Source organism: Dromaius novaehollandiae, chromosome 1 (genome assembly GCF_036370855.1).
Source record: "Dromaius novaehollandiae isolate bDroNov1 chromosome 1, bDroNov1.hap1, whole genome shotgun sequence".
Lineage (NCBI taxonomy): Eukaryota > Metazoa > Chordata > Aves > Casuariiformes > Dromaiidae > Dromaius > Dromaius novaehollandiae.
This window is the reverse complement of record NC_088098.1, coordinates 37,493,168-37,517,032: the sequence shown is the minus strand read 5'-3', so window position 1 is coordinate 37,517,032 and position 23,865 is coordinate 37,493,168. Positions and strand designations below refer to the sequence as shown.

Sequence of the window (23,865 nt, the reverse complement as noted above, 5' to 3'; positions counted from 1 at the left end):
CCATTAACTAGCTTAATCTTTAATAAAATTCAAATGGAAGGACTACCACATGCTATTGATTCCAGGCAAAGTTCAGAGATTTCTACAGAGGCATCTACATAAAACTACACACATGAATCACTTAACTATAATCTCTTGAACGAATATTCATTGAGAAATGTAAGTACCTGTTGTCTCCAAAGTCAGGATCCTTAGTTTTAGCATCACTGTCATAAACAAAACGCTCTTGGGAGATTACTATAATATCATCTGTAGTTTCATTTCCCAAGATAGTAATAACAGGATAACCCAACTGCAGTGTCCACTGATCCATTACTTCTTGGATATTTACAAATTTTCCAACCTTTCTTAAAGCCTACAAGAAAAAAGAACAGTTTTAATATGCTGAAGCAATACCACCATCCAATATGTAAACATTATTTTTGTCACAGAAGACTACCATTAGTTTTAGAGGTTTAAACAACCACCGTGCATGCATACATGTACATCTTTGCAATCGGTATCTACACACACAACATAATTACACCAATAGTCTCTATATATCTTAAAAATAAACAAGGAGGAATCTTGCCAGAGAGGAGAGCACAATCAGAAAGTCATGTTTTCCACATCATTCAGGCATTTTTGGCATAACAGAAGAAACACCCTGCTTTACAGGTTATTTGCAAGAGCCACAGAACCACAGGGATGCTGTTTCCAAAAAGGTGTTCTTGACCAGCAAAGGTTAAAAGAAGAAACATTTTCAACTGTGTTAGTTGATGTAGGGTACTTACAATAAAGCATATTCAAAGGGCCTGATTTCTGAAAGTACTGAGTTTATCTGGTCTGAAAATCAAATAAGTACTTATTTGAAAATACTGTCTATCATGTCCAGAGTGAGGCCATTTATACAAAGATATCCTCAGCTCCTTCAAAAGCTGCACCTCTCATATCATATGCAGGATTAATGTGTTCATATTTCATATAGTGTGTCAATAAAAATGCTATTATTTCAGCATTTATTTCAGCTGAAACAAAAAGAGATACTACGGCATCATGGGAGAAGAGACTGGGTATGAGGAGAATGACAGACACTGCTCCCTCTTCAGTGAAGGAAACGTCTCTGGCTGCCGAGCAGGCCTGGAGCACAGACTGAGCCATTCTTGGTGAACATAAGCAGGACACAGCAAGAAGCCTTCAGAACTGAAGCTACAATTGCAATGCATTAGGAATGACGAGGCTGGCAACAAAGGTGTTTATAGGTGAGGGAAATGCAATTTTAAGCCTTATCAATAGATCTGAACATACAGTATAGCCTTGTTGGTTATGGCCCAGAATAGTCTAATTTTCATGCCTTTATACTATGCTGTAGGTTTTGCTGTTCTCTGAACAGTATGTTCATCTCTGACCTGTAATCACCAAGAACTGTCCCAAAGGCTTTACCAGGAGAAGCAAGAAAGACTTTTGCAGTGGCATTCAACTTCCAATTAAGACTTTAAGACCCTCAATGTATGTCAGATGTCTAATCTTTCACTAACAGCACAGACCTAAGGCTCAGTTCAGCTGCCCATACATAGACAGCTAATGTCATTTGACCATGACCTGCCACTCCAGAAGAGCAGAGATTTCCCCCAAATCTTGTGTCACATCTACTAGCCCTACCTGAATGTCTTGGACACCCTATAGTGCCTAAACTGGCACTAGGTGCCTATATTTGAGCAAGTTCCTAGTCCAGAGTCAGCGGTTCAGGTTAATCTTCAGGTAATCATCTACTTCCTAGTGAATTGAATTGTTCCCTATGATCTGCTGACTATATTGACCAGATTTATGGGACTGCAGTTGTTCCTGCTCATCTAGTGTCAACTGAGATGACCTACAATATTTACCACATCCTCCAGAACTGGTGGACCTACAGCAGTCTGTGCTTATCTGAAGTGGCAGCTGGAAGCCAGGTGGGATAACATAAGGCAAATGTTAGATGCCTGTGAATGTGCAACTGAATCCAGCCCTCACTAACAATAATCAGAGCTTAGATGACTAGCTTATAGGGAGGTATCTACACATCTAGATAAATGCAGGTGCCTTAGCCTCCAGCTGAACCGCAGCTTTGGTGTCAACTAAATCTAATTGGTTACAACTAGATTCCCATGTTTGCTCAAGGCTTGAGTTCGTACTCATACCCAGATGCCCCAACTGTTCCCTGTATTGACTTGTACTCTGAGTACCCAGCCTAGCTCTCTATGCAGGAAATTCAGGCACAGTTGACTCACTCTTACAAAAATTAAGTCTGCCCTTATAGACCCCTGGACCTGGGTCTAGAACCTCAAGCCTGACTTGGGGATAGCAATGGCACCATGGACATAGCAACTCTGATTCTTGCAGTATGCCAAGTGTTACAGTAAACAGTTACTTGTGCACACCAAACTTTAAAGCTTTATTAGTTTTGTCCTTCATACCAATTGTAACTCTGTACACAATGACAAACCCACCTGATGCAAATGCACAGCACTTCCACATGCTTTACAGCTTATGGGCCTCAGTCTGCTGCAACTAAAGTCAGTGACAGCAGATTCCATGAAATATCTTTTATTGCACAGCAGTGACAAAGTACAAACAAGGAAATATATTCTAACATAGCACAGAATAGAAATACTAAGAAAACATACTTCAATATTGTCACTCTGTGAACTCAAATGGAATTTCTTTGCATCAATTTTTAAATTTGCTCTAGGGTCTGATGATTTCAATATGCACTATTCACTCCTAACCTCACCAGGAAAAATACCACAGCGAATTCCTGCATCTCCCTCAGTGCAATATATTAAAGCACTTTACCTTTGACAATGTGTTCCAGAGATCATTTCTGGCTGCATTGCCATACTTGTGAATGGTTAAATAGTCCTACAGAAATAAAATAAAGATACAAATCAGTATTACTATACACAAGCCAAATAACGAGAGCTGTGAATCACTGCTATTGTAAGTTAAATCACACTAATGTTTGCATTTGTCAGAAATCTAGAAATATACAATATGTTCATCCTAAGGGAGTAAATAAACAGTTTCTTAAGCTAGTTTACAATGCAAAAAATATTGCTAGGAATTTCATTTACAGCATTCAATGCTCTTCCTTTTCTGTGTAAGGCACTCAATAAGCTAAATATTTTGAATCTACTTTTAAAATATTTGTGTAATCTCAAAAAGGTTTCCTAGGTAATTTTTGGCAATGAAAGGAGATTCTTCTGATACAGAGTTCTAGTCGCTATTTGGGTCATTCTGTGTCTAGTGTCAAAAATTTGCTTACTTTGATGATAGCTAGATTTGTTACAAAATATTTAACTGAGATATATTAACCTGCTATTGCCAGAAACATAAACACCTATCCAACTTATATGTCAAAATATGTAATACTGACAACTCAGGCCATAGCAGATTATCAGAAAGGTTCTCCACCACAGGAAGCAATGGAATATGTATACAAGAAAAAGGGGTGACTAGAAGGGGATTCTGTGCTTTTGCACAAGTACATTTGTGGTATCACTGTATACATGACTCAAGACTGAGAGAGTTATAAACTGAATGCTTTTACTTATTCAGCTACAGTTTCAATGACTGAGTGTTCATTCTTCTCCTGTAGCAAGCAGAAAGATAATGCCTGATAAGCTACCATCATATTAAATTAACTTCCCAAATTAATAGTTTAAACATAACACCAGGTTAGGTGTGGGCCTTCCAGGCACAAAATGCTCCTACTTTTTAATGTCCTCTGGAGAGGCAACACTATTAGATTCCAACCTTCATACGTCCCTACAGAACAGCTCATTCAATTATGGAACTGAAATTCAGCAACGATAATTTGAATAACATACATTTGCAGCATTTTGATTGGAAGAATTAAGTTGAAAAAAAAAATGAGAGGTTGTAAATCAATGGGTTCCCCTGCATTTGAATTTCCATCATCTTCACTTTACACAATGGTAGGAGACAAACCCTAATTTACAGCATAATGCTGAAATTGGGACAAATTTGCTGACTATGTTATCTGTGCTTTGTGTGAAGTAGGATACTTGGGGAATAATTAGTATTTGGAAAGCAAATTTTCTGATATACAAATTGTAGCACCTGTGACAGATTTAGTTTTTGTCAGCCAACTCATAGTACAACAGGCAGCAACTCCCATTTAATCACAGACTAGGAAGGCTAAATGAGAGCAGTGACTCTGTTAACTGCAGTGCCTAGTCTTAACAATGTCATAAGAATAACTTCGATAAAGACAACATTATATAGGCTTCACCTATACCACACTGTGCTTCCATTTTGTCTAAAAATACAGAATCATCTGAGGTACAGTGAAATATTCAATAGCTTTCAAAGCTACAGAAGTTGCATTGCAAATTAAAAAGTTAAAATAGGGACAAATGAAAGTAGGACAAGGTAATGAGTAACAACAAATATACATATGCATTCTAAGTGGTCCTAGAAAATGCTGCATGTATCAGTTCTTCTGAGAGTTGTTTTCAGAATCACTGCGCAACCTAATAAAAAGGGTGGATCATCTGAGGATTTACTCCGTACAGCCAATAATCCTGTTTACCAGTCTACCATTAGACAACAAATTTGGCTTTTACATTTTAAATTCAGAAAGACTGCAAACAGATGAAATGCTTCTCTTCTTTTATTTTGGTTTTTATCTCCCAATACACAGGTTGGTAGGCTCTTCACTCACAATTAAAAATTTATTATCTTCCAATCTAACATGTTTATCATATGAAGGAAAACAAAAAGAATCATAGCATTTACAATGAAATAAGAAAATACAATGATAAAAACAACATAAAAGTACAGTCCTGTTACCATACAATTCTATTGTACTTTTTCATTATCTCAAAGCTGCACCGAGACCATAAACACAGCCTCAAGGTAGGAGTGTTACCTAATATATGCTACCCTAAAAGCAGTCCTGAATGACAGTGTGCATGAAAACATACTTCCAGTGGTAAAGCTACATTGTAATCCAAAATCTGAGTGCAGTTTATATAGGCACAAGAACATGAAGTTGCTGCACCAGGTTCCATCAGAAGTCCACATATACCAGTATCCTGTTTTCAAGAGGAATCATTAGCAAACATCTAGAAAGGGCATAAAACAGGGCAAGCATACAGTGATACTTCTCCAATATACACTCCCAGCATCTGGCATTTCATGGCACAAGGAATCCTGAGCAGGTTAATATCTTGTATTTAATAGCTACCTTCTGCGAATTTGGCCAGTTGGTTTCTGAACTCATTTAAGTGCTTAACCTTTGCAACACCTTACAATAAGGCACTCCATACTTTAGCGATAGTGTGAAGATGCATTTATTTGTTTCAACCATCTGCCAGTCTACTGGTGTCATTTGCTGCACCTTAGTTTTGGTACGGGAAGAGACAGGGAACTACTGTTCCCTACTCCACTCTCTCTGGGCCCATGCATGCTGTTAGAAGTCTCTTTTATAGGTGCCCTCATATCACAGCATGCTTTTAGGCTGAGGATACCAACAGGCCTAACCACTCCCCCTTATGCTGCAAGGTTACATTTTGTTACCAATATCCAAGCTAATGTCTTTAAAGCGAGGTAGGATTTCGGTGACCCAAGGTGCACTTCCATTTCCAAACTGCAACCCAGGCAGACTGTCTTGAAGTGTTTTTCATGGACTGGCCCTCAGCTTAAAAAAGAGGAGGGAAGGCTTGTTCATATCAGCATCAAATACAACCCTGTTAAAATAGGAGGCAAAGACCTATCCATACTCCATTGTCAGTTCTAAGGATGAAACAAGCAAGAACATAATACATTTTTCCTCCTGAGGACCCACATCTAAGTCTAAGTAGCTTGCAAAGGGGCAGATGAGAAGTTCTTGTTCACTGTTCTTCTGCTGGGTCATTATATTAGCCATTGCTTTGGCTACACACTGAACAGAGAAGAACCAAAGCAAAGAGAAAAGAGAAGTGAGCTGCAGAACACAAAAGGAAGATGACGTGGAAAATACAGCTGCCCGAATCTAAGCTGCACTCAGCTCAGCTCCAAAAGCAGCTTTCTCATAAACACATATGCCTAGAACCATCTGGCTGCCAGGCCATTTCCCATCATAAAGTTGCAAGTCTATCACCTGTAAAAGCTGTTCCATCAACTGGAGTATGCTGGAGCATCGAGATATGCCTCAGCCACTTCCCTAACTTTCAGCTATAAACACCCTGAGATAAGTGTCAGGAGGAAAGATGGCATGAAAACCTCTCTAACAGCCTAAGACTCTGGAGTGCTCTTCTACAATTTCCCCTTTCTCTCTTTCATTGTAATGTTGTCTTTAAGCTTGTTTTTTGCCATGGGGACAGTAAGAAAATAGCTCACAGGCCCTGGCCCAGAGTGTCACTCAACATGAAAATTAATCAAACACACAAAAATGACGATCATATGGTTTTAGGTTTTCAGCAAGCCTCTTCCTGTAATTATTCTTCCTAACATCTTGGCATCAAAATATGAAGCCACTCTGTGGCAAAAAGAATAATGGAATGTGATCTCTTCACCTCTATCAGTAATAAAATATAATCAGGTAAAGCATTTTTGTGACATTTGTTTCAATACTGTCTAATACCAAATACTGAAAAGAAATCCAAAATCCGTCATGCCATGAAAATGAAGCCCATTTTTGCACAACCAAAACCTAAGATCCTGCCAAAAAAAAAAAAGAAAGAAAAGAAAACAGATGGAGACTCTAATAAAAAGCTTTGTCAAATAATAATCTCAATCTCTGAAGAAAATTAAAAGCCTTAATGCTTTTGGAATTATTTTATTACTTGATTATGGAAGCAGATAGTTTGAACAGTAGAAGAAATAGGAGCACACACAGTGAAAAGCACTAAAGGATTTTGAAAGATGTTTTTAGTAATACTGTATTGATTAAGCTTGCAGGCCCTTTATTGCATTAGACTTTTCTAAGGAAAGAATATTACTTATAAAGAAGAAGTCTTTTATCCCTTCGCAATCTTAGTTCTCTCAGTACTGCTAGGGATTGAGCCTATTGGTTTTAAAAAAATGAACTACCCCACCATCCAAACATGGTAACATTCTTAACTAATAAAAGGTGGTGACTGATAAAAGCAGAGAGGTTAAAAAGTGTAAAGGGGGCAATAAGTCTCCAAACATGTATCTGACTTTGAGGGGAGAATTCAAATCTATAACTAGGAACTGAAACAGCAGTGCTAGGATGAAATTCCTTTCTTAGCTTATCTGTAAAAAGTTGATTGTTTGACTGAAGGAATGGCTCCCAACTTACTTACACGAGTGGTGCTGAGACCTAAATCTGATCAACAGTTTAATAACTTCACTATTACTGCTAAAAATAACTGGGAAATTCTGTTTTATAAGATGACTGAGGAAAAAGTAGCAAATATTTCAGCGTCAAACTCTGATGGCAATGTTCCTCTGAATGTATCCCTCTCATTTCCCAGGGCTCAGGAAACAGCAGTCTCACCTCTGCCTCACTCTTTTGTCTTTCATTCCTACTCCTTCAAATCCTCCTCCCTTCAGCCTAGAATATGTTCATGTCGAACAGTTTTATATGACTGCTGTGTCTGACTGGAGATTTAGAGCAGCCAATAAAAACATTCAGTTCAAGTGGAAATCCTGCTCTAGGGCTCTGGCTATCAAACCCAGCAGGTTCATTCTTCCAGAAATTTGTATACTTAAGCTTTAACACAGGACACAGTCTAATAGATGCTGATTATAACATGCCACCTTTTTTCCCCCTTTCCTTCACACTGCCAGCATCAAAGTTGCTATCTCATATTATCTTGACACCAACTAGCATTCAAATAAAAAATCCTGGACAACTGTCAGAGGGAGGAAGGTGCTCTTGATATGCTTTTGATGGTGAGTGACAATCAAGAGGGAGAGAGAAACAGTGGTAAAGCACTACCAGTAGGCTACAGACAAGTAAAAATTCTCATGAGAGGAGGTCAAGATCACTGAAGAGCTAGAATACCCAACTAGGTTTGCAATATTTTTAAATTGTACAACAGACTAACCCTTGAGAAAGAGTCTGAAGGAAGAGAAGTGATCACCCTCATAATTGGGCAGTCAGACAAGCAGCAGAGTACAAAAGAAAAAGTCAGTAAATTCACCTGTTTGCTCATGGTAAACTTTGTTTCAGGCAAATTAGATGGTGGTTAACTTCATTTGTGTCAGAACTCATCTGTACCAGTGAGTCAGGCTGCAGAGCTACCTCCAGATTGAAAGAAGAGCTGTGATCAGACCACTTATCAAAGCAATACTGCAAAGCTAGCAAAGAAAAACCTGGAAAACATTCTTCCAGGCCTGGTAATCCAAAAAACTTCTCCAACTTCTACATCAGTTTTACTACGAGCGCCCAAATCTGTTTCCAGGCACTCTTGTCAGAAACTGACAGCCTGCAGATTTCACTAAAGTTATGGAATATATTTTAACTTTCATGAGTGAGTTCTACCTGAAGATCAAAACTGTTGATATCCTTCCTATAGTTTAATCAAGTATTACATTGAAATATTCCTCCAACAAAAAATGAAGTTATTGGTTACCACCAAGCCAAAGAGAATTAAACTATATAAACAAAAGAATTTCAACCTACAGTAACAAAAATCAGCATCAAAATGATATTGAAATGGCAGGCACATAAGGAGTATATGGCCATAGCTGCAGTTTAGACAGTCCCCAGGATATCAGCTAGTATTGAAACCATCACATATATTTTATATACAGAAATATCATCAAACATGTTCCTGTATCTCTTTCAAGCCATAATTTGAAAATACTTTGGTGGTACAACCAGATTAAATACCAAAATTCACTGTTCCTCCTTGTCCAAATTCCCATTTGTGAGGCTACTTTGTAAACTAGATCTTTGCAATGATCTGAATAGAAAGTAACACTATCATTCTGCACCAATGGTGCTTTTCTTCTTTTATCAAATTTACCCAAAAGACTACAAACTCCTCTACCCGTATCAGCACTGGATGGCAATGAGCAGATGGAGGTAGCACTGAGGAAAATACAGAGGGGTACCTTCTTAAGTCAGCATCTTATGAAACTATGCGCTGAGTACTGTGGAAGAGACATGACTGAAAGAAACACTAGTCATTTTAGGAGACAATTAAGAGAAAGTCTGAAGTCAGTGCATTTCTCTAAAGAAGATGCTGAAATGCTCTTTTCATTCTAATAGCTGTATGGTACCATCCCTCATCAATAAATTAATTTCTACAGTTAAAGTTACCAGTTTCTATAGTTGAACTACATTAAACACTATGTATGGACACTCATTCAGAACTGAAGTATATTAAACTCAGTGTCTTCAAGTCACACTCAAAATGTGATGAATTAAAATAAATGAAATAAAGGCAACTTCAGTTTTGAATGAGTGACCACATGGGGCTACAATGAGGTTAACTAATCCAATTACAATTCACACTTTTGATTACTTTGAATGAACTTTCCTGTGCCCCTGTATAGATACAGCCTAAACCTTATTTGATTAGCATTAAAAACAAAAGTTGGAATTAACATTTTACAAAACTTTAAATATGTAAAGTATACAGCTGCTATGGATAATTGTGTTTTTTCTCCTTATTTCTAATAATTCTGCACATATCAGTGGAGCTACCTGTTGAATCTCTTCCAAATAGAAATTTTTTTCGCTAACATATTTGAAAATGTGTAGTAATCCTAGCTGTCTCTTTACTCCTTGAAAGTGGGGTGCCTATGAGAGATCCAGGCTTGGCACACAGCACTGCTTTTTGGGGTTTTTTTTAATCTTCTCCAAATCTTTTTTGTCTTTTCTTTAAATCATGAAACCAAAGAATTATCTCATCTGTTAATTAATACAATCACAGTTTCTCAACTACTATTTTATCAAGGCCTGTACTTTTACCATCAGTTGCATTAAGTAATTAAAAACACCTAACAGCTAGTAATTTCAATGCTTCCAGTAATTCAGCAGGGCTATCACATGACAGACGTTTAAATGGCCGATATACCAGCAACTTCCTAGAAAACTTATAGATTCAGAAGTATAAAGAGGGAAAAAAAGATTAAACATAGCCTGAGAGGGATGCAACATCCTTCAGATGTATCATGCAAGTATCCATTTCAGCTGCATTTTGCCTTCTCTTTGGACTAGTACCTCGGTAAATGCATAAGGTCCTAGTGATTGAAGTCAGTGGAATCCCATCAATGTACACTGGCTGAAAACCCAACTCTTTATTTTTAAAAGGTATATTTAATATTTTTTCACAAACAAATGTTACAATGCTTGCAATCATGAGCAACTGGAAAACACCCGCTGTCAACATGTCATATCTGCAGTTAAACCATTATATGGAAACAACGAGCTGTAACTACTAATCAGGGAGAGCGATACTGGAACCACATATGGAAATAAATCTTCATTTTCTCTAGAGCCAATGACGCTGAATAGGCCAGCATATTATAGCATTTTACATTGTACTTTTTCCTTTGCAATGTATAATACTCCCACATACTACAGCAATAATAAGATCAGCAGTACTGCCATTTTGGCATTATATCGGTCAGTGGGATTTTTACTATTGATTTCAGTGGGAGAATTATTATGGCAACGTTAAGAGTTTTTGAATATCTCATTATGGTGTTGAAAGCGTAACACTCAAGTGAAGGATACAGACAGGACCTGAGTCCTGCTCTAAACAGCTCTCTGTCCAGGCTGAGACACAAGAGAACTTAGCAAGAGAAAAGAGAAGGGTAGAAAGAGTAATCATTAAGTCAGTGGGACTGCTTGCTTCACTCCATATGCTTCTTGTTCATAAGGAAAAGGAACAGTACTGTAAATCAGGAGTAACTCAAATGAAATCAATATGGCCTTGTCATTTTCATTCCAATGTGAGTAAAGAATCAAATCTCTAAACACTGTAAAATATTCAATTTTGCAATTGATACATCTCTCTGAATTGCAACTAAGTAAATCCAATGTGAATGGGGCACTTAAAACATGCAAAATTGGTATTCAGGCAAATTGGCAGTGTCATATATACTACTTTAAAATACATCTTGCTTTGCTGGGAACTCTTATTTAGTAATTCTGATTTTTAATAAAGAGTTTTATTTCCATTATAAAAGTCAGCTTCACTATTAGCTACTAACATGAAGAGGAAGGGGGTTCCATTTTGCAATATGGCAACAGCAAATTGCAGTGCGGTGGCAAAACAATTTGCATTGGAAGTCTGCAGGGAACTGTTAGAAGGATTGCAGAGTTATTGGTTATTGCCTAGCAGAGTCTGATGGTGTATGCTCTGCAGTGAGACACCTGCTAGTATATTAAGCTTTTCTTTAAGGAAAAATGTATTTGATGTATTATTTGGTAGTGGTACTAAACTACTGAACTAAGAACAAATCTTACAGAAGTAAAGTACTGCTCGAAATTGAACTGCATATATTTGACAGAATTTGAGCATTCATTTTAGTTCTGCCTTGTTTGGCTCTGTATAATACATTTGAACCTGAACACAGATATTGCCCGATAAATGTATTTTTAATGGACACAAAAATGATGAAATGTTTTCCAGAGATATTTGGATGGCACTTGCTAATTGTGACAGGTTAGCTGCTCATTCCTCTGCATTAACTTGCACTATGCCCATGGATTGCTAAGCGTGCAAAAAAATCTCTGCTGTGCTTTTCTACAATAAATTTTCAGCAGAAACCCCAGAATGAGAAACACTGTTCTAACGCTACTTAGCATGAGGAGGTCACCAGAAATTGCTTGAAAAAACTTCTTTAAAACATGATTTGCATATCACTGTGTCTAGATCATAACACTCTGCAACTTTTTACAGTAACAATGAATAATAGGCAGCAAAAGCAGTAACAGTGACGCTTCAACTTTGCTTAGAAGTTACTCGTTTTTTGTGTCAATCTGGCAAACATTTATTCATCCTGCAGAAGACCTTCATACAACAAAGTGACTAAAGCTGCATTTGATACTGCAAAATGTAGCCCCCAAATCTAAAAAACTAACTTTCGCATTTATACTTGTCTGCACTCTACTGTGTATACTTAATTCTATTTATTTTTTTTAACTTTTAAAAACAATATATCGTTCAATCCACTTGGAATTCCACATTGTTTTAGTAGAAGAAATTATAGCAAATAACTAAACTGATATATTTTATTATCAAATTTTATGTCTATGGCCTCATTATTTTAATTTACCTCAAGAAGTTTGGTCCTAATAACACAGTCAAAACACATTTGTCTGTAGATGGAAATCTGTCCCAGGTCCTTCTAAGCCTCAGGGGGGACCCAAATCCTTATCTCTGCCTCCCAGATTGATATTGTAGTAGATTCTTCACTCTTCTGTTGAAGGCTGACCATACTGCAGCTACAAATTCAAAAGATCTTGAAGCTAGAAAGACAGCCAACACAAGGACATTTGATGCTGAAACCTTTTGCTTAGGACACACAGCTGGGAATGAAGACGGCAAGGTTCCAGCCTCTGCTATTCAGACTATCTCAGCTTTTTATCTACAGACTGATCAATGCAAAACGCAACAGACAACAATGAGCTTTCGCAGGAGGCTGTACGTAATCACAGGAAATGAAGTGAAGGCACTGAGGGAGCGAGCTTCCGACATGACTTGGAGGTATGTCCTTCATGGACTGCTTTCATTGGCCTGAGTGTAGAAATTCCACCTGACAGTCTTCTCCAGAGCCTTCTGTATGTAGCATAGGAAGTATGATTGCCTAATTGCTGTAACTGAATGTTGAATATATGTAGAGAGAGAGAAAGACAGGGAGTTCAGATGACAGCCTGTTTTATCCAGTAGGGATTCAGTTTTTTTCTGAAGGTCCTCCACTGGGCTGAACAAAAGTAGATTTATTTATTTAATTTCTTATACGTAGTAAGCATTAACTAGGAGTTCAATCTTGCAATCTTTGTGCTGAAAATATCCACTGACTTCTAAAGAGCTAATGGAAACTGTGATTGCACAAAGATGGCAGAATCACACATAAAATATGTACTTTCCTGTGCTGTGTAAATGCCATTGTGCTGCTTCATAGCAACAGAGACAAGGTTGCTACTAAGCTCATATCAGGGTAACAGTATAATTTTATTCAGAAAGAAAACATTTTCTTAAATAGCTGCTCAGCCCACTGACGTTATCTGAGAATGCATACCTATAATTCTTCCTCTTAATAATTCCCATAATAAAAAGGAAGAAGAAAATAGTCATAACTGAATTTAACATACAACAGAATAAGAAGATAGAGCTCACTGAAAGCACATCAAGTGAGTATGTATGCATTATATGTAATAGGGTTGATTGTAACATTGTCATAAAGGGTGATAATGCTCTGAGGAAACAACCTTAAAAAGTAAAGTTGTGTGTTTATTAATTCCTTTTCTTTTTGAAAGAAGCTTTAGCACTGAAGAAATAAAACAACTTTTTATGCTGATTGAAAGAGAGCATCACTTCCTCTTAATGAGTATGACACTGACTGTAACCTTGCTCTCAAAGTCAGCACTTGGAATATCACCTGCTATTGAGGTTTAGCAGTGCCTTCCCACTATAACTCTCCCTGTTGTTACTTCCCATTTGGCCAAAATGTAATTGTTTGGGCTGAAATCTTTTATTCCAAATGTCCGTCTCAGACTGACTGCTTCTCTAAAATTGCAGTCAACACAAAAATGAAAGTACAGAAAAATACCTTTTACCTATTCTTGGCACTCTTCTTTGAAAAGCTCTACTGTCTCCAAGCATTGGAGCAGAGATTTGAAGGTTAGAAGAAAAGTGATCTTGTTTTAGCAACATGCTTTATCCTAGAACTGGCCAACTTTAGATGATGTAGCAGCTAGACAGTCTCTCCCTCTGTGTAATGGTGACTCACAGCTGTTTAAGCTTAGGGTGAGATTAGGGCCTAAAACAGAAAGCGCAGAGCCTATCTTTTCCTTCTCTGAGCAATCCTACTGAGGGAAGGCACCCCGACAGCCTGAGAACAAAGCTGTCTGATCCAAATGCCAGGAGACAAAAAGTAGAACTGAAAGGAGGGAGAGGAGTCAATATAGTCAAATTGGAATATTCTAGTTATGCAACATTGTGGGAAAAAATCTCTCTGCACAGCACTAGGACCTATATTATACTGGATGAAAACAATAGCAATCACGAACAGTGGCTGTTTTAATTCTAGGTGCATTACTTAAAGTCCTTATTTGTAGAAGTGCTGGACACTGTGACCAAAACCAATGTGAAGTGTGTTCTGAATATCAGAAATAGTTTATGATGCAAAGTACTTCAAAACAACATCCTCCCAGGTTTCCAAAAAGACATCCAAAGTTCATGGATACTTTTGATTTTAATCATATTGGTATGCATTCAGTGCAAGCATTCAACTCTCACTAATTTAGTTACAGCAACATTAATTGTATCATCTACATTTTCCAGAGGTCCAACTCGATGTCCCTAGCAGCTGAACTGCACCAATGCTGAGAGCTCAAAGTTGAAGATGAAGCCAGTGGAAGCTGTGCTTTGAATACACAAGGTGTTCTGAGCCATCAGAACTAAGAAACATGGGAGGGAAAAATTGAGTACTAGACATCTCATATTGAATACTCTGAACTACTGGAATTTTAAATCTCTGTGGCCCTAGGGCTCCATTTATAAAATGAGTTTAGCACCACACTTTGCCTTCCCATGAGGTTTATGTTCTCTGTTAACTTACAGTTGGTGATGCACTCTGATATCTGATACCATACTGTTTGGCATTTAAGAAAACGTCATGAAAAAAGTCTGCCTTCCGGATCGGATCATATGTAGCACTTAAGGCCTGGGGCTACAAAATGAATGAAAACGATAGAAAAATATTGAATACAGGAACCATTCAGTTAGTGTGGTCTACTTTGTGAAGGGAAGGAGAAATTGCCCTGCATAGAAAATACTGGGCAATGGCATAATTAAACACCCTGGTCAAGGTGTAAATAAAAAGGAGAAGAATGAAAGTTGCACACACAAAATTAACTCTGGCATTTTTCAACAACTGCACATTTAATTATGCCTCTTAAATCGTACTTTTTTCTTTAAGGAAGCATTTTGTTATATAAATAGTGTACTCAAAATACTCTTGGAGCCAGAGGAAGGACTCCCATTTCCTTCAGTGAGCTCCAGGTTTGGCCCTTACTATGTTGCACATTTTAGCCCTTTCAAAGGAAAAAAAGAAAGTGACACTGCATCTTACAGATGTTTCTTACAGAAACTTCCATTAACTACTTATATCTGGGTGGAAAAAGGTAAAAAAACAAACAAACAAACAAACAAACAAACAAACATAGCACTGAATTCATTTAACAAATGTAAACCCAAAATCCAGAATAATGTCAAGTAGAAGCATGAGAAACATTGACGGGCTGAAGAAGGCAGAAGATGCTATCAATCTCTTATGACAAGTAATGCACAAAACAGTGATGTCAGCTCTAAAAGACTTCCTATGTTCTACTTTTTTAACATCCTCAGGCTGTCCTGATGACAACTGTCAGTAGAAGTGAGGCAGTTTGGAAAATAAAGGGATCAATAGCAATCAGCTTAAGGGCAGGTCATGGCTATTATGTCCATGGTGATACAGTGACATGAGATATTAGACACCTAAGAGACAAAGTCATATAATTAGCACTCTTCTAAACCACAGCAAATGGGCGCAGAATCGGCTGTAAAGGATATTACTCAACATCTACTAAATACACTAGCAAGCAGAGCTGCAGCACCAGAGGTGTTACATCTCTAAAGATGATCCTGCTTGGTGGCACAAGTTGCATCCTCCCATCGAGCAGAAGAGGACTTACAGGCAGTTCCACAGGCACTGCTCTTCTGGGGACAGCATCGTAGCTCATTGTCTCACTGTAAATGCTGAGCTAAGATGAAATCTAATCCTAAGGTGCCTGATCTTTTTGTTTTTACAGAAAACTATTAAGAAGTTCCTAATGATGTCTAATATTAAATAGCTGACTGTCATAAAATAGGAATAAAGACATAAAAAATAGATAAAATGGGTACACTGAAAACTATTTAACATACTGTGTAAAAATAATTCTAAAACAGACTGTGGAAATAGATGAATACATTTCTTCTGCTACTAGATTTCTGCACACAGAGGTGGCAAACAATATGGAAAATAGCACAAGAGCTTTATTTTACATCTAGAAAGTTTTTGATAAGAGTTTCACATTCCAGACTGCCAAAACAATTCAATGTGGAGCACAGGCATGCATAGGTGTGTCTAAAAAGCAGGAAATAATACACAGTATAGTATGAAAGAAATTCTGTCTAACTAGCTGTCTTTATGATAGTAAAAAATGATTGAAATCTGAACTTTGCTATATTTAACAGCCTGCATGTCACATTTCCCCAGACAGCTCTTCTCAAAGGTTGACCAATTTGTTTCAATACAGTGGCCACTCAGCAACACCAAAAAAGACAATGTATATCCAAGGAACTGTATGAAAATTCTTCTTCCAAATGTACAATGTGCAGCCTAAAGAACAAAAGCCATTAATTTATCAAAGCAGCAGAGATTCCTACAGTAACTAATTCAAACTGCTGCTGATGCACTAAATCAGAGTGAGTGATGAACACAAACACAGCAGTAAGTGAAGTTCAAAAGGATACAGATCTAGGTGATCAACGAGCTGCCACATGGCAAATGAAATGCAATGTTGACAAATGTACAGTAATATAGATGGGGCTCCAAAATAATCAGACCAAATATAAGAAAAATGTAATGTAACTAGAACAGAAGAATCTCATAACAGAGTTGGAGATGCTTCTTTAAAAACATCTAAATGCTGGACCTTCAAATCACTGGGCTTTCTCTCCCTGTTTAATATGAAAAAAAAACCAACACTGATAATTCAAAGAAGTGTCTTGCCATAAAGCAGTAAAGCTTTCCAAGAAATGTGATACAGTGACACCAGTCACAATCCATTTCAAGCACACAGATTAGGGACAACAGGCTACAGACGAAAAGCTCACCCAAAACTAAAATTATATTGCTTATTACTCCCTTAAGTGATGACTGAATGGTAATACCTACTTACGGCTTTTTCCTCCACTAGCCTATGTAATTCAGAAACATAATCAGAGCAAGCAGTGTTGACCAAGCCTCTCCGTAATCTAACAGCTACCCTAGCTGATTAATGGCTTTTTGACAGTAAAGCAACAACACTTTGTAAGAAGAGTACAGTATTCAGTGATGTGTACCTCTTGTATTTCTCCAGGAACACAAAAAATTTGACCATCCTGAAAGATGTCAAGACTTTAAAAAAGCGAGAAATCTCCCGGTATGAGAAAGAATTGTTTATTAAATGTTTTCTACAAAAATAATTGTTGTGACTTTCTTGTGTCCAACTGTTACCAGCTGTAGCTATTACAATCATTATTCAATTATTCATCACAGTCAGTATAAATAGGTTTTCTTTTTGTTTTGTCCATAAAGTGCTATATGAAAACACTAAGAAAGTTACGTTTCTATTACTAAACCTTGTGTTTGAAAATATTGCATGATTCGAGATACCGTATGTCTTTGCAGAGCTTCCAGAAAAACATACTTTCACTAGGTAATCTTCTGGCTGTAGCTTTGTCATGGCAGTTCTAGACCATAATCCAGTGGTCTCTAACAAGTATGTTTGCAGTAACAGGAACACACCAGTTATTCTCAATAAATATGCATCTCTCCACACCCACGTATGCTGTAAAACTGTCACTGCTATAATTTTATTTGCTCACAGACTCCTCAGTAAAACAGTTTGCTGAATAGTTGGGATCATGGGCACCTTTGTACATTTGCTTCAGCTCACATTCGTTGTTAAAGAATATCCAACAAAGAGCCCTACCCTCCTTTCTTTATCAACTTTTTTCTTCTCCGTTTTAACACAATTGATTGTTTTCTTTGACATGTAAGTGGGTTTTTTCACCCCCAAGCTATCTTCATTTGTTTGAAAAGCAGAAATAATAGGAAACCACTCAAAGTAAAAAATAAAGCTCCATTATAACTTTATGGCAATTCTGAGTATTTAATCCCTGCATAACCCCATTCTTTGATCTAAACTTTGTTCTAAATTTATTTCAGGATAACTTTCGCACTGTATTTCTCAGGCATCTGTAAAAGGAAATAGCAAAAGGAGTTTTGAGATGCATGTATTAAAGCCTTCTCCTTCAGAAATCTTGAGTGAAATGTCTTTTGGGGAAGAAGTGCTATGAATTTCTATATAAATGGATCTGTGAAGCAAAAATTTCTGGTTGGAATATGGAGCTTGCTGGACTAGTGACTGAAGTCCACTGACTTACATGAGAGGAGGATTTCATCCTTGATTTACAGAAGATTGCACAAAGGAAAACTTAAGTTTAAGATCTCTTATCTGGGTAAGAAGAGTAACTCACTGATCTGACCTGATGTTACGCCTAAGGAAAAGAGCCAATGGTGTCCCATGAATAAATATTATCTTTCAAAACCTGAACATCCCATTAGCTCTCCAAAAAAGCCATATTTCCCCATCAAGATTCCTTTCATTGCCTGTGGCATTGAACACACCTTTCTAGGACATAGCTAGTGTATTTCTTTAACTTTTGTTTTATATTTTATCTTCCAATTCATTTTGGTTAGATGTAGAATTATTGTGTTAAAATATGACCTGATCCCAGATGTAGTTTATTTAAATTTCAAAATGAAAAGCTTACCAAGAACAGATAAGATTGATAGCTCTTTCCATCTTAGCATAATTGTATTTCAGGTGAACATCAATTTACTTTAAAGGACACTTCTAAGTAGCAGGCTGCATCATACATAATTCATCAATCACAGCTGCCTGTAACATGATTTACTCAAGCAGATTTCAATGGAATCGAGAGTCACATTGTTTTTTATACTTTGTTTTTAAATAGTTTACAAAACATTCATTTGCCCTGAATTATTGCTGAAAAGAGTTCAGCCTTGGCAGTCAGCATCTTGAATTTCTTTCTCTTCGTACAGAAATGTTACCCCTTTAAATTTCTTTTAAAAGGCAAAATGAGTTTTCAAAACATCATTAAAGCAGAGAGCACTCCACGCTCATGAAAGGTAAAGATAAAGCTCAAAGATTTTAATAGGAGTGAAGGGAATGCAAAAATATGTATCTGAGACACCTTATTAGTTTTAGAGTTGTGTATTTTCTAGCTTGTTTGACATTTATTATTATTTTCATATCTGCATGTAAACCTAATTGAAAAGAAGTATCTCTTTCCTCAGCTAGACCTTTCACACAGGTTGCACATGGTTAAAAACGGCTTCTACATTGCAAGGTGCACAAAATGGAAATAAAACTGTGTGGCACTTAAAGTGCAATCATTTGATACACTGAGAAGTGTAGACGGAACTTTCATTTATGGAGACAACGTTTTGTGTTTCACACTACTCAGCAATTTCTATCAAACTCGGCTTCAGGGACATGTCAGTGTCTCAGATGGTCCTAAAGTCAAGAAACATTCCCACAAATACATGTAAACATTTTTTTTTAAGAGAGAACAAAAGAGAGAGCTTACTAGAAATACACGCTCACGCAAAGACAGAAATGTCCTTACTTACTTGTAAGCCCATTTGAAAAACAGAATGACCCATAAAATTAGCCAACATTCTAATTAAAGCTGCACCCTATGGGAAAAAATACAGAAAAAAGAAGTTACTTGTTTTGCACATCAATATTATACAGTAATAACAATATCTGCAGTATGCAATTCCATCCAACATTTTCATCTTAGAAACTTACATTTTCTTTAAAAATGAATTTTAGATAAGCAAAAAAGTTAACAATACATGAGTGATTAATACAATCTTTAGTTATGTTGGAATAAAAAAAGAGAGAGAAGATAATGCAAATGCTTATAGGAAAAAGTGATAAGTATCACTGATCCTTATACTGAATCCTGCACCATATACTGAATAAGGTGCAAGCCATAAAACATACTCTCCACTGTTGAAGCACAGATGTGTCAGCTCCACAGTGGGTTGCCCCCCGGCCATTCTATGCACTCAGCAGTACTGTACTGTTTTCAATAAGGGCAAAAAATAATGTCCATGCTAAGCAGGGCTATAAATTCTACCATGGGGATTATTCATAATATTTTCATTTTAATTATACTGTTGTAAAATAGGATTTAGTGATACTACATTCCTTTGCAAAAGCCCTCAAGATCTGATGAACTTGAAGTGGCTCGTTTTCATAAGAATTTTATAAGTTGTGAATATCAATATTCAATTTATTAACAGTCAGCTTATCTTTCACACTGTCATGCAAAGAAGAAAATACTTGTATAATATACTTTCTCTACTTACATTGGGTCTTATCTCTTATCCCTTCAGGCAAAACAGAGAGATTTTAAAATTTCTTTTGTTTCACAGGTGATCCTAATTTGCAGTTCTTACACCAAGAAACAGATATATACTAGCTTTCTTTAAGGCACTTCTTGTGTGTTTTCTCACTCCCGCTCAGTAGGACTACAGTTGCTGCATATTTCCCCCTTGCACAGATGCTTTATTTCAAGCAGACATATCTTTACAGATCTGATTTGATCATTTGGCTATAATATCCCACTTTGCAGTTAAATTTCAGGAAAACCAGCCTTCCAATCCCATTACTCAAATATTACGCTTAGTACTACTGATCATTGTACTAGAAGCAGGACACTTTTGATTTAAAGACAGTTAATCAAAGGACACAAGAAACCAGGATATTAGATTTCAACAGCAGTATAGAGGTAGGTTCAGGAATTAGGCTAATGCTCAATTAGGGGGAAAAAAAAAGAAAACATTTTACAGATTCAAAAATTCATGGGTTCTAAAGCCAAAAGGACTATTATAATAATGTAATATGACTTCCTGCATTAATAGAGGTCAAACAGTAATTTAGGCAAAAACCCTTTTGTTTGTCTTTATACAAGAGCATCTATTTTAGAAAGATTCAAGAAAAGAAAAATGTTCCACAATCTTACATAATTTGTCACAACTAATATTTACCTTCACAGTTAAAATGTACATCTTTTTACTAATTTGTATTTCTCTAGCTTCAGCTTTCAAAACAAGACTTTATTATGTTTTTTTCCTGCTAGATTAAAGTTCAAATTAGTTTTGAGATTCATCAGTTCTCCAATTTTTAGTCTGTTTAGCACATGCTCTACTGATTTTTGTATATTGCCTGTTTTCAAATATTTGAATAATGAAATAATCAAAAAGATTGATTAGTAAAATATTGGTAAATCATAATAAAACATGACAAGTTCTTCACATAGGTGGCAACAACCTATGGAATGGGTTGAAAAATGGAATGAATTCAGGAGATGTTTATAATTGCTTGTAAGAATTGAGCAGTGGATAAACCAAAAGATGGTGTTTGCATTATTAATGCTATGCTATGTTTTTATGGTGGTACCTAATCTTACTGGGAGACCAGTCATGTCTGGAATACACAGAGAAGCATAGAAAATAATCCCTACCCCAAACAGCTTATTATCTGAACAGACAAGACCATAGGTCAGGAAGCATTATTACCTTCATTTTACCAGAGGAACAGAATGACTAAAGTCCTTAGGGATGTTTAAGTATATAAATAGGATATACATAGCTGAAAATATTTCAGGATCTAGTAAGTAACTAGGCCAACCCAAAACCAAACCAAAGCACAGCCAAAATGGGACCTACATATAAAAGGTATCAGTCCAAACCCCTACCAACAAAGCCATGTTTCCAGTCCTTGCACATTCTTTTTCCTACTCATTTGTTAGTATTTCAGGGTCTCCTTGTTTTCACAGAATCTAAATTTCACATAGTAACAACTAACACATATTTATACATGTACCTTACTCTACTGATTCCTGGGAGAAGTAAGCAAGCAGATACCTTCATAAGATCTTGCCTATAAAATCTTCTATCCAGAGACCAGAAACAGTTAGACAGACATAAAATAATTATAAAATTGCTCTCAAAGTTAACATTTAGCCACATCTTGAATGGAACTACAGCTGGCCTTTATTCAGCAAAGAAAATTAAAAAGCAAATAAAGACTGAATAAGGAATCTAATGCACAAAGAAAGGACTACCCTCTCAGGATCTATCCCTTTTCACAGCTACTTTTGAAATACTTTCTACCAACTAATTACTTACAGGAAATCCATAAGTCCTATTAACAGTTTCCAGAACAACAGTATGCTTGTCGCACCTCTGCTGTCTTCCCCACACAGTCTACCTACCTGGATGAGTCACCTGCTGAGAAGCAATATGAGAAATGAGAAAAAGAGAGGGAAGGGAACGGGGAAAAACAGAAAACCAGAGAACCCTGAGGGGGAATGTCTTGGGGAGAAGAGAGGAGAAACTGGAGAGCAAATGCAGCCCTTGGTGTGAAGGGAAAAAAAGGATACATAATAAGAGGGGAAGAAATGAGAGAAGACCACTTATTTCACCTTTCTTGTACTTTGATAGCAGACAGAACAGAGAACAGTGACTCTGTTAAAAAGAGCAGGGGCAATCAATACATTCCCACATTTCAGGAGGAAAGGCAAAGACAGGAAACAGTGGAACTCTGATTAGAGATGAAGAGGAATAGGTTTGCAGGGATTAGAAAGCAAAGGTAGTAGAAAGCAACTGTCACAAGGAAGAGGGACTTGCTAAATAGAGCATCCTGGAGGATGACCCTAACTAGAAGAGCCTGGGAGGAAAGGAAGGTATAAGTTCAATTACAGGAGCAATGGAATACATAGCTTTGGGGTTATATGAATGGCCCAATATGCTAACATTTTCATTGCATCTAGAAAGCAGTGAACTAGATGGAGTCCAGATGACCTACACTTCCATATCCTCTGAAAACTTCTCTGACCTAGACCTAAACCTACACAATAAATTGTAAATCATAACAAAAATCACAAATTTGTCCTACTGCAGAGGACGACCTTTGGAAACTGTCATCATCATTCCCTGAATGCTCTGACACACAACTGCTCCGCCCCCCCCCCCCCCCTTTCACTCTCAGGGCCACTTCTGCTCTGCCAACATTTGTCCAACTGAGGAATGACATACCGAGTCTTCAGAAGTGAACCTAGCCCTCTCCGAGGGCAAAACAGTCATTTACTGATGATTTAAATGCTTTCCTCCAGGCAGTGGATGACTCAGTACCCTGTCAAGATGTAAACATTGGTTTAACAGGTCTAGTGGAAAGTAATCCTTTCCTATTCACAAAATATATCTACGTTCTTGACAGTATAAAATCTGACTCGCGTTAAGTCAGAGGAAAGGTACCTATCCCATTTTAATAAAAGTCTATTCAGAAAAATATACTTGATATTCATTCAATAATGAATAGCACTATCTGGCTATAGTGAAGCACTTTTCATTAGCAAGTTTCCAAGTGGGTTGATACCAACAAAGTGTTGATATCAATATCCTGCATATTACCTAAAGGGAAACCAAGGCACATCATAGTGAAATGATTTGCAGAAGATCACCAAGCATGTGCATCAAATAGCTTGTGACATTCCAAACTTCCTCAGCCTCAGCATTGTGACTCCACTGCTATAGGAAAGGAAGCTAGAACATGAACCGAGAGCCTGTTATCAACTCCATGGAAATTAACTACATACACATTCCTTTCCTGGAAAGTCATCTCAGAAAAAAGCATTCATGAGGCAATTAGCCAACAGTGGCTGATGTGTTGCAAATTTACTGGGTTTTTTGCCCTGAAGAAACTTGCCTGCACGTCCATAACATGGTAAAGAGCATCCATAATTAAAATTTTGAGCAAAATTCCTTTATGTGTGTGCTGAACTTATCTTTGAAAAACTA

The 23,865-nt window shown here is 37.0% G+C and overlaps 1 protein-coding gene across 1 annotated transcript in view; it reads right to left on the bottom strand.

The window, feature by feature from the left end:
• TRHDE (thyrotropin releasing hormone degrading enzyme) overlaps positions 1–23,865 on the bottom strand; it is a 226,147-nt gene that overhangs the window by 78,048 nt on the left and 124,234 nt on the right. Inside the window, exons 7-9 of the mRNA XM_026100355.2 lie at positions 19,624–19,689; positions 2,815–2,880; positions 168–355 (exon numbers count right to left, since the gene is read on the bottom strand). Coding sequence (XP_025956140.2) covers positions 168–355; positions 2,815–2,880; positions 19,624–19,689 — 320 coding nt within the window. The remainder of the gene's footprint in view (positions 1–167; positions 356–2,814; positions 2,881–19,623; positions 19,690–23,865) is intronic.